Source organism: Bemisia tabaci, chromosome 10, assembly GCF_918797505.1.
Source record: "Bemisia tabaci chromosome 10, PGI_BMITA_v3".
Lineage (NCBI taxonomy): Eukaryota > Metazoa > Arthropoda > Insecta > Hemiptera > Aleyrodidae > Bemisia > Bemisia tabaci.
The window spans coordinates 42,522,805-42,539,146 of NC_092802.1; the positions used below are offsets into that span (position 1 = coordinate 42,522,805).

The following is a 16,342-nucleotide window of genomic DNA, read 5'->3' on the forward strand; positions in this document are numbered from 1 at the left end:
TACATATTCTGTTGTAGAAGTAGGTACCTATGGTTTTATCAAGACATCGGCCATTAACTTAATTATGCCATTGAAATTTGAAGAGCAGAAAAAAAGTCATCGCTCCGATTACAAACGTTGAAAGTGAGTTGCCGGTCGGTCGGAGCTATTCAATAGAATTTTTGAGGGGTCTTGTTTGCCCACAATGCTCCCTACAATATCTGTGGTATACTTGTTGACCCAAATACCCGTCTGTTTTCTTCAGGAGACCACAGTTCTTTCGCCCACGCACCTGGTGGAACCGACACAGATCCCACTCTACAGGCCGAAATTGATCATTTTCGAAACAGGTAAATCTTATTCCTCCTTACAATGCCTACGGCATAATCGAGATTGATAGACAAAGTGATATCGACAATGGAGAAAAAGAGAAAATAAGCCGATACTCTTAAACGGGTGTTTCTTTTAGACTAAGGGAGAAAATCATGGGTTAAATTCTCTCTTGTGGTCTCCAGAGGGTTGTAGTCTATTTCTTATCTCCTCGATCTTTCACAACTACATGCTTCCACCAATGTAGGATCCCTCTATTTTACTGTCGTCTTCTTTTTCTATATAGCTTCGTCTATCAACTTAAATTATCAGCCCGAAGTAGGGTTTTTTGAAAAATAGGACTTCCATTTCACAATAGGGAACTACGATTTTTGGCTCATCCATAGAAGCACCTATCTACATTGGAGAACCTATGACATGCTTATGCGTGGTTTAAAAAATGAGCCAAAATGTAATTTTTATGTATCACTGCGGTTTCTGTATGCAGCGGGAAAAACGATCGACAAACTAGACAGAAAGAAATAAATGTAGCGATCCTATTAGTGGAAGCGGCTGATTGCTGATACTCCTCCAGCTTCAGTTGCCTCAAAAGCAATTTTGAGCAGTTCTTGCCAACAAATTGATTTTAAAAAAATTAAAAATTGAGAAATATGTCACATTTTCAGCTAAGTCCCCCAAAAAATCCTGGGAGATTTTTCGAGGGGGTAGCCCTTCCTCGTCCTGCCCATGACAGGAGTTCAATGAAATTGAGTATGTACGTCTTTTTTTGGGGGGGGGTGGGGGGGCGAGGGAACAGTGTCTGCATTTATCTGTAGGTATATCCGCAACGCGGACAGTCGCAGCGCACAAATAGTTGCCTCTATGGGTGTTTATAGTACCTATATTAAGAGAGTATAGCCATTGGTGTTACCACTCCTGATTGGCTCAGCTATCTCAGGCTGAATGGAGCCCTTAGGCACCAAAAATGGCGGACGCCATAATTAATGTAATGCAAAATGACTCAAAATGTAGTTTTCTTTGCTTATCGTAACGAGGAATTTACCCAAATGCACTATTGCGACTTCTTTACATATTTTTAAGGCTAATCGTGTGCAATTTTTGCGAAAAATTATTTTACACGTAGATGTAGTAAGGTTGGCAGCTAAGTGCGGTTGGTGATAACCGTCAAAACTTGGCAATGACCCCCCTCGCATCCGCAAAAACCAAAACAAAGCACCGACGCTTTTGGGTCTTAAGCCTCTCTATGGGGCCCAGTGGCCATACTCTTTCAATGTAGGTACTCTATGGGTGTTCAAACGAATTCTTGCCTGATCACTATCGATATTGTCTCTTGCCGAAACTGGCGGCAGTACCGACAGTGGCGATGATATCGTTAACAGCCGGGCTTATCGGATTTTGAGAACTCGCACTCAGTGCATTTTTGCCCCGTGTGTCGGTTTATCAGATTGCTTGGTGCGGCGGCGCGTAAAATAGATGTACAAATGGCAATAACTTATTTTCGTCAGCTCCGAAAACTCTGATCACTATCGGCAAGAGCGCTTTTATCGTAACTTTTTCTTGAGGAACTGTTTTGGTAGCTTACCGATAACCGATAGAACAGCCCTAGTTGCCTCTGAGCGACAAGCTCGGCGCTACAATGGACTAAAAGAGAGGGAAAAGGGCTAGACGTCTTAAAAGCATGTGTCCTCATCCAAATTCCACAGAGAGCTCGAACGTACAGCTTGAATTCTAAAAAAAGTCGTAGACGAAACATGAATGTCCATTACATTCATCATTTGACAGACTGCTTCCGACCAATACATGAAACCTATCCTTTTTATTCTTTTTCCCAGATCATTTACTGTGGCCGTTTTGGGTGGACTACACGAACGTGATCCCTCCTTTCAAGAAAGACGAGTGAGTTCGTGCAGGCTGTAAAAAAACTTTACAAACTTGTTTTCAAAGAGAAAGCTCCTAAAAAACTGTGTAAAATATCTGAGTTAAGAGACCTTCTTCTATTTTTTACGTGAAAATGCCACATTTTTCTCTTTTGCAAGTCTTTCATCGCCTTGATAACATTTTTACACGAATTTTGCTATGATTTTATTTTTTTTACCTACCTAGCATGTTTTGCATTTAGTTTTTTGTTTAGCATCTATATAAAAGTAAGTTTTGGGATTTAACAATATTTTTGATGTGAATTTTTCTTTATAACTTATTTTGATGAACGGATAAATTTCACACACATTTTCCATGGAAAGAGGAAAAACGGTTGCCGACAACTCGAGCCTTTTCGATGATTTTTTAAACATTTTTAATTTTTTTTTTAAACAATGGGCCTGTTGCATGCAAGAGATACAGCCGCGCGAATAGACTTTTTATAGGTTAAATGACACGAAAATTACGATGGTCACATTAAAAAAGTCTGATGTACACTCCTTACTGCGCAATTTGCGTTGTTAGGAACGCGCTTTTTCAAATTTCCCGCGTCTGGGGGCAGTTTTCTAATCACCGGAAACGAGCAAACGGAGGGCTCGGTGATTTCCGGAAGATGCCGAGTCGTTTTTGTTGTTGTTATTTTTTCCTTCAGTTTGTTTACAAACCCAACGTGATCTCTTATAGTGGTCCATATACGCTTTATGCGGTAACCAAATCGATCAACTTTTAAATATCCAACGCAATCCTTCTACATTTCATTTCACCATATCACGAGCTCCGATTTTTAGGTTATGTTGTCAGTTTTAGTTGAGCGGAAATAGCCGCGAGTTGCCGTTAATTGTTTCCGTTAGAAAACTGCCCCCAGAAGCGGGAAATTTGAAAAAGCGCGTTCCTAACAACGCAAATTGCGCAGTAAGTAGTGTATTTCAGACTTTTCTTAATGTGACCACCGTAATTTTCGTGTCATTTAACCTCTAAAAAGCCTCTTCGCACGGCTGTATCTCTTGCATACAACAGTCCCGTTTTCTTGCGTTTTTTTTTGAAGTTATTTAGCTAGTCAATACCATTGGGAAATGTCTAACAGACCCGAGTCTGCAAGACCCACCGTTTTGATTACTGACTCACAATATCGGACGACTTTGATCTATAAATCCCTATCTTAACTAGATCTGGCTATTTTATTGATCACTGTCGTTCTATATAGACTGAATCGTTATCGAATGATCTATTTGATAAATAATTCCTATCTTAACAATGCTATTTTATCGATTTAGGTCATTCGATAATGATGCAACAATCAATCCGCTGGATATAATTAGATATATGGGTTATGCCACATAAACAGTTCTGGAAAAAAAAACCCAAAGATGTGCAATGTAGCTGAGATCTCCTAACATACACGTACTACATTTTGCAAAAAGGAACGAGTGTTTCTTACTCATTTTAGAAACAACATATGTGCCATTAGTTTCTCTACGCAGATAGGTGCTTTTGTGAATGAGCTAGAAATGGTAGTTACTTCCTTGCAAATAAACATAGTCCATCATGTCAAGTAGGGGTGCATAAAAAATTAGGGAAAGGGAAAGGAAACGGAGAAGATACGAAGGAAAAGAAGAAGGGAGGAGAAGCTGGAGAAGAAGGAGGAGGAAGAGGAAGATAAAGAAGAAGAAGCAGGAGAAAAATGATGAGCGGAAAAAAAGAAGAGAGAAAAGATGAACAGCAAAAAGGAGAAAGGGATGAAAAAGGATGTTTACGAAGGCGACAAAGAAGGAACAGAGGAAGAAAAAGATGTAAAGACTAGGAAGATGGAGAAGTGGATGAAGAAAAATGAGGAGAAGAGGAAAAAGCAGGAGAAATATATGGAGGAGAAGGAAGCAGAAGGATAAGAAGAAAAAGAAGAGGAAGAAGAAGAGGAAGAAGGAGAGGTAGATAAAGGCCATCTCATAATCATTCCAACCAGTCATTCAACTCATCGTCTCAGAATGTGTCTGAATTTTCACTGCTCCATAGCAGAACCATAGAAGGAAAAGATATAATGATTATGTGCGAAAGTTAATTTTTTTTATATAACGCATGCATACGAAAGTGTTAAAAGTGAAAATTTTTATGTAATCATTATATAAAAAAAGTCATAATTTTCGTGAGATTTTCGCAATCATACTAAAAAATCTTCTAATTCGCGAAAAGCTCATGAAAATGATGACCTTTTTTCATATATAATAGTTACAAAAAATGTTTACTTTTTACACTTTCGTACGCATGCGTTATATATATAAAAAAAAAAAAAAACTTGTCTCTTTAAAAAAAATTACCTTATCTAGCTTTTATCATTTTTCATATTTCATGGTCAAGTCTGATCTTAGATTTTTTTTTTATGTAAGCGTTACACGTTTTTATATGTATAAAACTACCATTTAGATAACAGATATGTTTTTTTTATACTTTTTTTAGAAAAACAAAAATTTGTTCTACTATTAGGGTTGGTCAAAAACTCTCAGAGATAAAAAAAACTCGAAGTTTAGAGGTATCTCCTGTCCTGTCTTTTTGCTTACTTTTTGTCTCGTTTTTGCCAGTTATCGTGACAGTTTCCAAGTTTTGCGTGCTAAAGAGCCTCCCAAAATTTCGCCCCTTTTTCGGTATTCGATTCGACCAAGGTTTAAATGGAAGCTCATAATTACAGAAAACTCAGGAAAAAATTTCAAGATGAGTATTGGAACCGATTTAGAGTTACAGGGGAGGGGGGGGGGGGGCAAAGGGGTCAAAATCCGGCCTTATTTTTTGCTGTTTTCTTGTTGAATTGATGTGACCACAGGGTTCTTACCATTGTTGGCACACGTCAAGCGCATCGATTCCTACGTATTTTTACACGTAAAATCGATTTGAAACGTTGACGAGTCGATGTATCGATCGGTTTTATCGATTTTTAGCGATTTTTTGTGGAAAGTAGATGATTTTTCGGCTCTTTAATAAGACACTGTAGTCAAATTTTTAGTATATATGAAATCCCGAGGAAATCTTGGTTCTAGATGATGGGGCCATAAAATACTTCGCTTATCCGTGTACCAGTCAGATATAGCCTCTTCAGTATACATGACTGATAAGTGGTGTTAAAACGTGTAGTAAGGAAACTTCGGATCTCATAATCGCTTTTTCCGAATATGAGACATATAATATGCGCTTTTTGAGACATATAATAGAAGTCTCCCATTTCGGCGTTTGTTTTTCACACGGATGTGTACATTCCTCTTTTTTCTTTCCCTCAAGGAATAGTAAATATAACCCTTGGAATAACTGAGAAAAAAATGAAAAATACCACTTTATCAGGCTAGATACAAAGTTTGAAAATGTAGTGAAGGGAAAGCTCATTACGTTCCTACGACCTCTGTCGGGCAGCTTGCGAAACTACGCAGACCCGCAGCGGTGGTCCCCTTCAGATGGTCTCTGACGCAACCAGCTTACCTTTGAAGCAAGTTTAGTTGCACGAGCCGCTAATATAAGGAAACATTGATGGATTTGTTCCCTACTAGAAGATGCCGAGGGATATAACAAGCAGTTCTTTCAGTCTTAAACCTCAAAATATTTGATATCTTAAGAAGTCAAGATTTTTTACCATTTCCTAAACTCACGTTCATTTACATTTTGCATTTAAAAAAAAACAAAAATTCAACTCTCATACATCAAGGAACTTTATTCAGTTTTTCGCTAATTCATTGCATTGAGTTCAAGTAGCCCTAACTCTTCTGACCTACAATAGTTATGTAAGGAACCATTTTAATACTTACGAGACCTCCCCCATTTGGATCAAGAATAGAATAAATATTTTGAATTCAGAAGCTGGCATCCTCTTTGAAACTAAAAAAAAAAAAAACACAAGTATTTCCACAGAGTTGTCCCCTAGGCAAACACTACATTTCTGTATATGGTAACAAAAAAGCTTAGTATGTCCTAACTTTAAACATTTCGTGTATTGAGGAACTTTTCTATACTATGCGGTTTCAAATACTCTATTTTAACTACATATTCTTCCAATCTATTTATTTCCTTCAGTACTTTTGTAGCTCTATTATTTCCTTGTATTTCAATTTGGAAAAGTGGGAGCAGATATTTTGTAATAGAATGTTTAGTCTGCACTACAATATAAACCTTAATACATTGTTTTTTTTTTTCCGAAATAGCTTTATACTTTTCTTCAGGGAAATCTCCTGGGAGGCCCCTTGTCAATATTTTAATAATTTTTCCTTTAACCCACTGAGAAGAGTGAAAAATAAGCTTTAAATTCGCTAACGATTTCTTAACTTTAATATAATCTACTCCATTTGTTATATTTATCATAACTTGTCAACGCTATTAACGCTCACCATGACAAATAAATGGTAATATGGTAATAATGCTTACACATGAAACAAAAAGAATTACTTTTAAGTTGATGATAGTTTATTATTCTTCTTTCAAAAACATTTTCGCTCGTCTGGTTAAGGCTCTTAAAATCATACGTTTCTACTTATTTGATTATATTTTTTCTTTTCAATGTTTGATTTATTTATATTATTAATTATTAATTATTATCATGCTATAAAATAAGAATAAAAATGACAATCGTGAACACTGAAGAAAGTAAACATTGTTGTTGGAGGGGAAAAAATAGTTCGTGATAAATTGTTAATTTTTATATGGTGAATAATGAAAATTCCTTTTCGTAAATAGTGAATGGAAAAAAAGAAAAACCAAACAATCTGATGCGTTATGCATTTCACACAACTTAGACGGCAAAAAAATGAAAAAGTAATTTAGTAGGATATGCAAACACTTAAAATTCGTCACTTGGAACCCCAAGCCCGGATGGCTCAGTTGTTAGAACACGCCGTTTGTAATAAGGTAGGTCCCGCGTTCAAATCCCAAAAAAGACGGAAAAATTTGATAGGTCGGATGGGATGACTCTGGGTTGAGAGTAGTATCGGAAGTGTAACTACATTAAAATACGATTAACGTAATTTATTTCAATTTGTAGCCCTTGACGTACTCGTATGTCAACACGATTGTTATGTTAAATCAACATGACAGCATGTTAAGTCAACTTGACGACTTCGTATGGCAACTTGATAGTCATGTTGATTTAACATGACGGCTATCATGTTTCTTCAACATTTTTGATATGTTCCCGTAACATGACGTAAGCTTGTACCCGTTTTTAAGACGCCCGTCATGCTGAATCAAGCTTGCTCAAGCTTAAAGTCACAATTTTTTTGGAGTGGCACCCTATACATTGGCTTAGTCATTTTGGTCAACATTTTTGGTACAATTTTTTGGTGGTGGTCCTTGAATATTTATCTTGTCCAGGGGTTAATTACACCGCATGAATTTTTTAGTTTTTCATGACAAATTTGAACCATTGATGTTAGTGCCATTTCCTTCCTTCATGATGTGAAACTAATATTTCATATTTTTTTTTTAACCACATAATATTTCTTTCCGTTTTCAGGCACGGTAATGTCACCGATCAAAGAGGTTTGGTGCTGAAGCCTTACCCCGACGTTCCGCTGATCTTGAAGAAATTGAAAGAGGCGAATCACACATTGGCCGTGGCAGCGCGAGCAGATTATAGAGAAGCGACGGAGACCCTACTCAGATATTTCGACCTCAGACAATTTTTTAAATATGTCGTCATCCAATCATGCTCCAAGCGATTCCATTTCGAAGAGTAAGTACAAGCATATTATGTATAACTAACCCTAGTACAGTGCACATCCCGCAAAAACTCGTCTACACCATAAGCTCTCAAGCATCCTAAATTTTTCATTTCTAGTAACGCTTAGTTCTGGCATTCCACCGGACCGGTTTTCACAATTTTTGTGGTTATCGATACGCAATTGTCTTTAGATGAGCCCGCTTTATTCAGATTTTGGATATATGGCCCACACTTTTTTATATGACGTAGTAAAGTTGCGAATTCTCCCATTTAAAGAATGTAAATTTTTTTTGTCACAGACCATTTAAGCCTTTTATAAGGCCCTTTTCCATGATTTTTGCGGCTATTGACAGGTGACAGTCCCTGGATGAGCCCGCTGTGATCACAGTCTTAAAAATAGGACCCGGTTTTTTTTTTTTTTTTTTTTTTTTTTTTTTTTTTTTTTTTATACATATAACAGTAGACCAGGGAGCTTAGAAAGGGGGCAAAATTTGAAATTCCCGCCGATGAAAAATGACAGTAGTTTCAAAAGCGGGAATTGTTGAATCTTGGTCTGTTAGTAGGGTAAAGTAAGTGAATCGAAGGTATGCTTCTTTGCTATACAGACTATCCAAAAGCGACGAAACGCTCCGTTCCGTTCGTTTCGTTTCGTTTCAGTCTTGGCGGGAAGTTGGAGATAATAATGCCGATGTTTGTATGCGATTTGTATTGGTCCAATCGCTCCCGGCTAGAGGGAGCTGGAAAAATGAGAGTCGGGTATGAAAATCTTTTAATTTTTTTTTTTTTGTCGTTTTCTGTCAAAGCGGGTTTCATTCTATGTATCGTGATGGAAATTATATCATGAGTTGATTAAAGCAAAAAAATCGGACGTTATGGTCCATTTTTCATACTTCGAATTCCGGATTTTGCCTGAGTACCTGTACCGACCTACATCACGGGGGTAAACAGTCCTCAAGATGTAAACACCTCCTTTTCCTCCCTCTATGGTTGGCGAGAGCTGGTGCACGGATTCGAGCTCAATCCTCGAGGTAGGGTTTTTGGGTTTTGTCGATTATGTAGAGCGTTGTAGGTTTTGAAAATGTAGATTATGGATTTTTTATAGTTAGTCGTTTCTTCTGTTTCGATCTCTTTTTTCTTTCTTTCTCTTTCATCTACCTGCTCCGTGTTTTTTACTATTTTTGTCGAATTATTGGTAAGTAGTGTTTTTAATTTTTTCCTGATATTAAAAACTCATACGTCGAGGAGAATTTGGCTAGTTCTTTTTTTGTTCGTCCCCTTTTCTTTATATTATTTGTTCCTTTGATTAACTTTTTTAACGCCTACTTTTCCCTTCTCTACTCTGATCACTTCTATTCTTTTAGCTGGTAACCCTGGCTGGTCTGGCCAGTCAGCTCTGACACCGCAATCACACGCTGAATGTGGGAGCTGAATGTGGCTTGAATGTGGAAGTCATCGGCCCGATGCCTGAATATTGCGCGTCACGCGCAAAATTCAGCAACGGTTCTCAGCAACTGTCGGACCAATTTTGAATTTGTCTGAACTATTCGAGTAGATTTAATACACATCTGGATGAAAATAACTCGAATTTGCTAAATTTCAGCCGTTGGGCGATGACTGTTGACTTCCACATTCAGGTGCTAAATTCAGCGTCTGATTGCGGCATGAGAATTTCTCTCTTTTTCTTCCACAGAAGCAAGGGGCGCGGTCTGGCCACTAACCCTGATTGGTCTTACCGATCAGCCTTTCCAACCCCCCTTCCTTCAACTATCATCCCTCTTCAGAGCAATAAGGGACGCGGTCTCGCCGCTAATCCTGATCGGCCTGGCCGATCAGCGCTGAGGACTTCTTTCTTTCTCTTCGGATTAGAGCAAGGTGCGCGGTCTGGCCAATCAGCTCTTTTCCACCTCTTTCACAGTCTTTTATCCTTTCTCCCTGTCTGCTCTCTTTTGGGGGGATAGCGGGTCATCGATTTTGTCGCCACATATGCATGAGGGGTTTGGAGGACAAGGCACATACGTGCAGTTTTCGAAAAAAATTGAGATATTCATGAACGACTAAAACTAGAATGAAAATATATTCTGTGAAAAATTCTTGAAGTATCAAAAACTGCTTTTATGCGCCTTGTCCTCCAAGACCCTCATATGTTAAATACGGTTTGATATTTCCTCCGGAAAAAAATACCAAAAAATTTAAAAAGATAAAGAGAAAAGAAACTCGTCTAAGGTAAAGATATTATGAGGGTTCAAATATTTTACACGAAAAATTCATGAACAAAGAGTCAAGAATGATTGAGGAAGCGAAGTGGATATTTTTTTTTCTTGTTAACAATAGGTACTACCCATACCCACGCAGTATCTTCTGTTTGAACTAGAATATCACCTCCATTTCTTAATTCTAAAACGTATCCTATTCTTTTTCTCTTACTTTTCTTGTCATTCATCCTCTTCTGTTTCTTTTTCTACTATCATTCAGGGGTGTAGAAAAGCTCCAAAACGGTAAACGGTCGTCGAGATTCGGCGTTTTTGCCTTACGACACCATATTAGATTTGCCTCGTAGTAAAACATGCAATTTTACATCATAATTTTCCAGAAAAATCGGCAATTTGTCCTTATGTATGGAGCCAAAAAATAAACTTCTTAAAAAAATACCTATTCACTTCTGAGAATTGCCTTATGTCACTTTTTCTCTTCCTCTCTGTTTTTTCATGAAGCATGCGGATAATGGTACATACATTGTTCTTCTTCATATTCTTTCTCCCTTTCATATTCTGATTTTCCGTAAGCAGAAATGTCTATGGTGCTTTGCAAATAGGTGTTTCTCATGAACCAGAAACAGTAATTTCTTTTTGGAGAATATAATCAATTTTCGAACGTCCCGTGTTGCAGGCTGAAAGAGTTGTCAGGTGTGGATTTCGGGGATATGATGCTGTTCGACAGCGAGACGCGAAACACGGAAGCCGCCCGCAAAGCCGGCGTTCCGACCCACCTTGTCCGCTTCGGAATGACCCTCCAAGTTCTCAAAAAAGGTCTCGATGAGTTCGCTAAAATCAAGAATGAGGAGATCCAGGAATGGGCCAACGTGGACCTTTAGACACCAACTTCGGAACGTTTTGCGATAGTTGAATAACAAGTGGCAAATACTCAAATTCCTCTCAAGGTCTTTACTGTTACAGGCCACACTCCCAACAGCTGTAAGGGCTACATTTTGCAATTAGGAGCAACAATTTATGTCTCAATTTAAGAACAATGTATACAATGTATGTACCACTATCCCCATGCTTCATGTTAATTTCCCCGTGATTTTAAGTGTTTTTACAGATGAGTCAGAGATTAAAGTTCCCAATTATAAAATGTAGGTACAGTGTAATTTCTCCTCCTTTTTCTCTTTCTGCCTCTTCGTTCATGTCCTTTTGCCTTTGTACATTTTCTTCCTCCTTTTCTCCTTCCTTTCTTCTTTACCTCTTCCACCTTTGCCTCCTTCTTGCCCTCTTCTTTTCATTTTTCATCTTCGTCCTCCTCTCCTCTTCTTTCTTCCTTTGCCTCTCTTCTCTCTTTGCCCTCTTGGCTCGTATTAAATATATAAAGCTAAGTTGCCAAAATTTCATCAACACTTTACAAAAAAACTGTCGAAGCGATTTCCTTCAAACTTGGCAAGAATGAAGCCAAGAACCACCTTTACAGTCTGAAAAATCAAATTTGGAGAAAAATGCCGCTGAAACCTCAAATAAAAAGAAAACAAAAGTTGTTTCTCCCCAAACTAATGCATCGGGGATACGAGGTTGTTCACGCGCATCGCACCGAACAGGTTTAATCCTGTCGCGTGACGTTACAGCATTATAGACGAAATTTCAGGTTTTAGGGGGTATTTTTCGAAGGAATTTTGTGAAATCTAGTGTCGGAGGATACTTATAGGTGGGAAACTCGAATTCTTGGTCAGATTTTCAAAATTTCAAAATCCAAGATGGTGGCTGTGGCCTATAATGCTAAATCGGCTCCTGTTCGATCGATTTTCATGAGACTCGGTTTCCGGGGGTATATTTTTCGACGGGGAAGTAGAATTTTTGATCCAATTTTCAAAATTTCAAAATCCAAGAACCTATACCTTACCTACCCTCCTAACCTAACCTAAAATAAACCTAAAGTCGTTATTATCAGACGCGTTGTTAAAGTCAGAATTGCGACTTCTGAGTTATCCGCTGAGTTGCTGAGCTCAGCGAAAGTGTTGTTAAACGTTTTCTGAGGTTATCCGCTGAGCTGCCAGTTTGTAAACAAAGGCCGCCATTTTCTCAGCAAAATTGGTCAGCGCTCAGCTATGTCCCGTGGTCCGCTGAGCTGGCTGAGCTGCTATTACTACGTCATAGGCAATCTTTGTACTCCGAAATGGCGGACTGACGTCATTTCGCTGACTTCACTTTTTGAGTTTAACAACGCGTCTATCATCCTAAAGTCACTATAACGTCATCCTGAAGTCGCTGAAGTCCTAAGATTTGATTTGCTAGCAGTTTGAGAGAGAGAGATCCATCAACGCCGAGTTTACGATGGGTCAGTTGCGCTGGTCACAGAATCGTGTTTTGATGCTTGATTCTTGCACATTAGCGAAAAATAATAAGAACTGTCCAAACCGCAATTTTCTACGCTCAATATTAACCGAGATACCGCCCTTTGAAAACTTTTCAAAACCTGACTTCTCAATGAAAAGTCAGTCTTTAGTTCAATCAGTGATGCAGAGGGTGCAACTCGAAACTTCAACGACGTTAAACGTAAACAAACTCAAGGAACAGACGGATTCGCACTTTAAAGATCTTCTTATCAGGAGATAACGCACAACGCACTCCATCACTAATCCAACAAAAGAAGAAGAAACCAAGGGTGTCACTGCCGCGGTGGATGACGTCAAGAACCTAAGTTTTCAGAGGGCGATATCTCGGTTAATATTGAACGTAGAAAGTTGCGGTTTGGACATTTCTTATTATTTTTCGCTAATCTACAAGAATCAAGCATCAATACACGATTCTGTGACCAGCGCAACTGACTCATTTACCCTATCACCATCCAACAGTTTCCGATTTTCTTCGGGGTTTGCGATTTAAGTACCTGGTTTGCGTTTTATCTGGCCCCGTTTAGCAATGAATGACGGTTGCCTACTTCATGAAAGTTGCCTACTTTCAAGAATCACCACTGTTGCGGAGGGCCTCTGTTGTCATAGAGTACATAGAGTCGTAATGTAAATGGGAGAGCTGGCGCCATGTTCTGCTCGACGAGTTCCGAGCCCGGTGTGCGCCGAGTTCGGGTCACTTTTTCGATAGAAGTTCGATCCAAGATGACGGTGCGGAATACGTGGTGATCCCTATCTTCTTTGTTTACATCGAATGGCCGGGTATCCGTGTATCGCAAACAATCGATTATGTAACGAAAAAGTGACCCGGCGTCACACAGGAGTCTCCAAATTTGGGACCTGGAAAATGCTTAAAAGTGGCGCCAGCTCACCCACTTACATTACGACTCTATGTACTCTATGTCTGTTGTACATTGTTTCTACATATGATAAACTGTTGATTTTGTTTCAGTCTGAAGGAACAATCGGGCGTGGAGCTCGAAGATATGTTGTTTTTCGATCCCGAAGCAAGAAACATTTTAACTGCTCAGCGAGTGGGCATTTCGTCAATTCTCTGCTCACACGGCATGAACCTCAAAGCTCTTGACAAGGGACTTTCACAATTTGCCCAACTGAAGCGGAAAGGGTCTTTGTGACAGAATGTGCATCGAAAAAGACAATGTAGTTTTAAAAATTTAAACTACTCGTAATTAGGAATGTGTTCACGCACTTATTTTATATTATCATTTATTTTTGTCAGTTTGTTGGTCACTCATTTATTTTATTAGGAGAGAAATATTCCCCTCGCTTCTTTACCACGCGTTCCGATCGCGAGGTTTTCATTTATTGAGTTATTAATTTTTTGTATTTTTTATTTAATATTTTGTATTTGTTTTCATTTTCCCCCCCATTCATTTCCCTTTTTCATTTTTCTTTTATTAATTTTATTTTTTATTTTTATGTCACTTATTTTTCTCCATTTCTTCTCATTTTATAAACTCAGAGCACGAGGACCTGCAACTTGTCATAATTGGACAGGATAAAGTATTAGAATAACACTCACCTATCTACCTTTTTGGAGGGATTTCGAACATGGTCTAACAGAAACGCAATAAAACTCAGTCAAAGGAGAAGAAGGAAGAGATAAAGAGAAAGAGGTAGTAGAAAAAGAATGTCTTCCTTTTCCGGGTTTTCCTTATTCTTTTTATGCAAACAACGATGTCAGATTTCCCTAGAAATTGGTATTTTATCTAAAATAAAATTTTGCAACGTCGACATGACATTTCAACGTTTTCTGCAGCACAGCAGTTTCCGTGTTGAATAGTAATGATATGTGATGGAAAGTAGAATTTGCCCAGAGAAAACTTTTTTCGGCCACTTGGAAGTTGCGATTGGATAAGGAAGGTTCAGATACAGAAACCTGTTTTCGCTCACAAAATTATCAGAATAAGGGGAGATCGAAAAAGAAAATTCAAAAGAAGGAAAAAGACCAACAACCACGAACCACGGGGAAATTCCCTCCGAAAATAGCCAAAGAACACAGGTTCCAGTCAATTACGATTACATGGTAGGTACCATTCTTGCTGATGCAGCGACTTGTTACTTGTTTTGCCTATGTACTAATTGAAGGGTCTTTCAAGTATGATTGATACGATAAAATCGAAATCGTTGCAAATGTTTTTTTGCACTGCAAATTTCCTATCAATAGTCCATCTTAATATGGAATTGTCATTTATTAGTCAAATGATTTCAAAAATTTGCAATTTATTTCAATACTTTTTTTTTAGAATGCTACTTAAGTCAGGGGAAACTTTCTGTTCAAAATCACGAGGGACCAAGAAGGTGACTGAATGAAAATAAAAAATAAATTAAAAAAAAAAAAAAAAGTAAAGGAAAAAAACGCATTGACATTTCATCATTACCTATATTGCAAAAAAGGTTTTTCCCATTGAGTCCACAATTATCTGCTCTTAGAAATTTTTCATTTTATTAGCAAATAAATATGTCATCTTTTGCAATAATATCTTTCAATTGAATTAGAATTATATCAAATAGTCATCTTGCAGTGTTTCAAACTCATCTTCCATTTTAATTCCTCGGAGGAAGCCCAACCAAGCAGTCTGCTCAGTGCTTAAGAGTTATAGCATCACTGTTTATCCTGTATTTGAATGTATGCAAAACATTCGATATGTATCGAAACGGGTCACCTAACCTACAATCGATATTTGTATTGGATTTAAACGGAGAAAATAGTGTTGCCATTTCGCGGATTCATTATCGACTGAACTGAACGTTTCAGAGATGCTTGACACATAAAATCGGCGCAGCCCTAGTTTTTGTTTTAAAGTCGTAGCATTGTTTTTTCTCTCTATTTAAACCTATTACAACCAATCGAGTCTAGGTTTAAACACTTTGACATACTTGTATTGATTGTTTTAATTGACGAGACCTGGCGTTGCCACTGTTGCCACCTCAATGGAATCGCCACTGTACCAACCAAGTCAGTGGAATGGTTACTACGCAGCGGCGAAACTTGAATAATCGATTTTAGATATTTTCCCATTTGAAGCAATAGTAAGGAATCGATTATTAACATATTCGTTGCGAACACCTTAATGATCGATCTTTTTCCAAAATTTTACATGGCAGATCAATCGATGTATTGCGGAGCGCGCTACGCCACCGTATCGCGGAGACTTCAACGCAGAGTTAGGACACTAAACCGAAGATGTATTGGATTTCATTCTGCGATTCGTTATACTGAAATTTCTGGCTCAGTTTAGAAACAACATATCGTCACCTTCCAGGCAAAGTATCATAAGCGCCATGCGACGTTTAAAAATTTCCGCCGCCATTTTATCTCTTTAATGAGAAATTGTTGGTTAATTGAATCTGTTTGGAAACACTAAAATTTATCGGCAGCACAAAGAAAATTCAGTGAAATTTTCGGACAGCTTCGTTGAACAATTTCTCTGTAAAAAAATAAAATGGCGGCGGAAATTTTTAAACGTCGCATGGCGCTTGTGATACTTTGCCTGGAAGGTGACGATATGTTTAACAGTAGTTTCCATATGCTTTTAAGTGTTTACATGAAGGAGCCAGAAATTTCAGTCTGTATAATCGCAACATCTAGTTCAACTTTCTCTCTCGTCTAGAGACTATCGAGCCAACTATGTCACTTATGATTTCCGTACTTTTTTTTCTTAATTGATTAAATGTTTAGAAACATTCAGTATTTAATTCATTTTATCGCTAACCACTTGTATCGACTGAATATTACCTAAGTACTTAAGATTTTACTTGAAAACTGAATTAAAATAATAATTCTGGAAATG

The 16,342-nt window shown here is 38.0% G+C and overlaps 1 protein-coding gene across 2 annotated transcripts; it reads left to right on the top strand.

The window, feature by feature from the left end:
- The first annotated feature begins 79 nt into the window (after positions 1-79).
- On the top strand, positions 80-13,888 carry LOC109031904 (magnesium-dependent phosphatase 1). 2 transcript variants are annotated; one of them, XM_019043734.2, is made up of 4 exons: positions 80-329; positions 2,142-2,205; positions 7,706-7,924; positions 13,480-13,888. In XM_019043734.2, exons 1-4 carry the CDS (start codon positions 185-187, stop codon positions 13,661-13,663), a joined length of 612 nt encoding a protein of 203 aa, XP_018899279.2. In that variant the 5' UTR covers positions 80-184; the 3' UTR covers positions 13,664-13,888. The 2 variants fall into 2 exon arrangements, with proteins under 2 accessions (XP_018899279.2, XP_018899278.1); XM_019043733.2 differs by lacking the exon at positions 13,480-13,888 and adding an exon at positions 10,799-11,275 and having other exon boundaries at positions 87-329.
- The last annotated feature ends 2,454 nt before the right edge of the window (positions 13,889-16,342 follow it).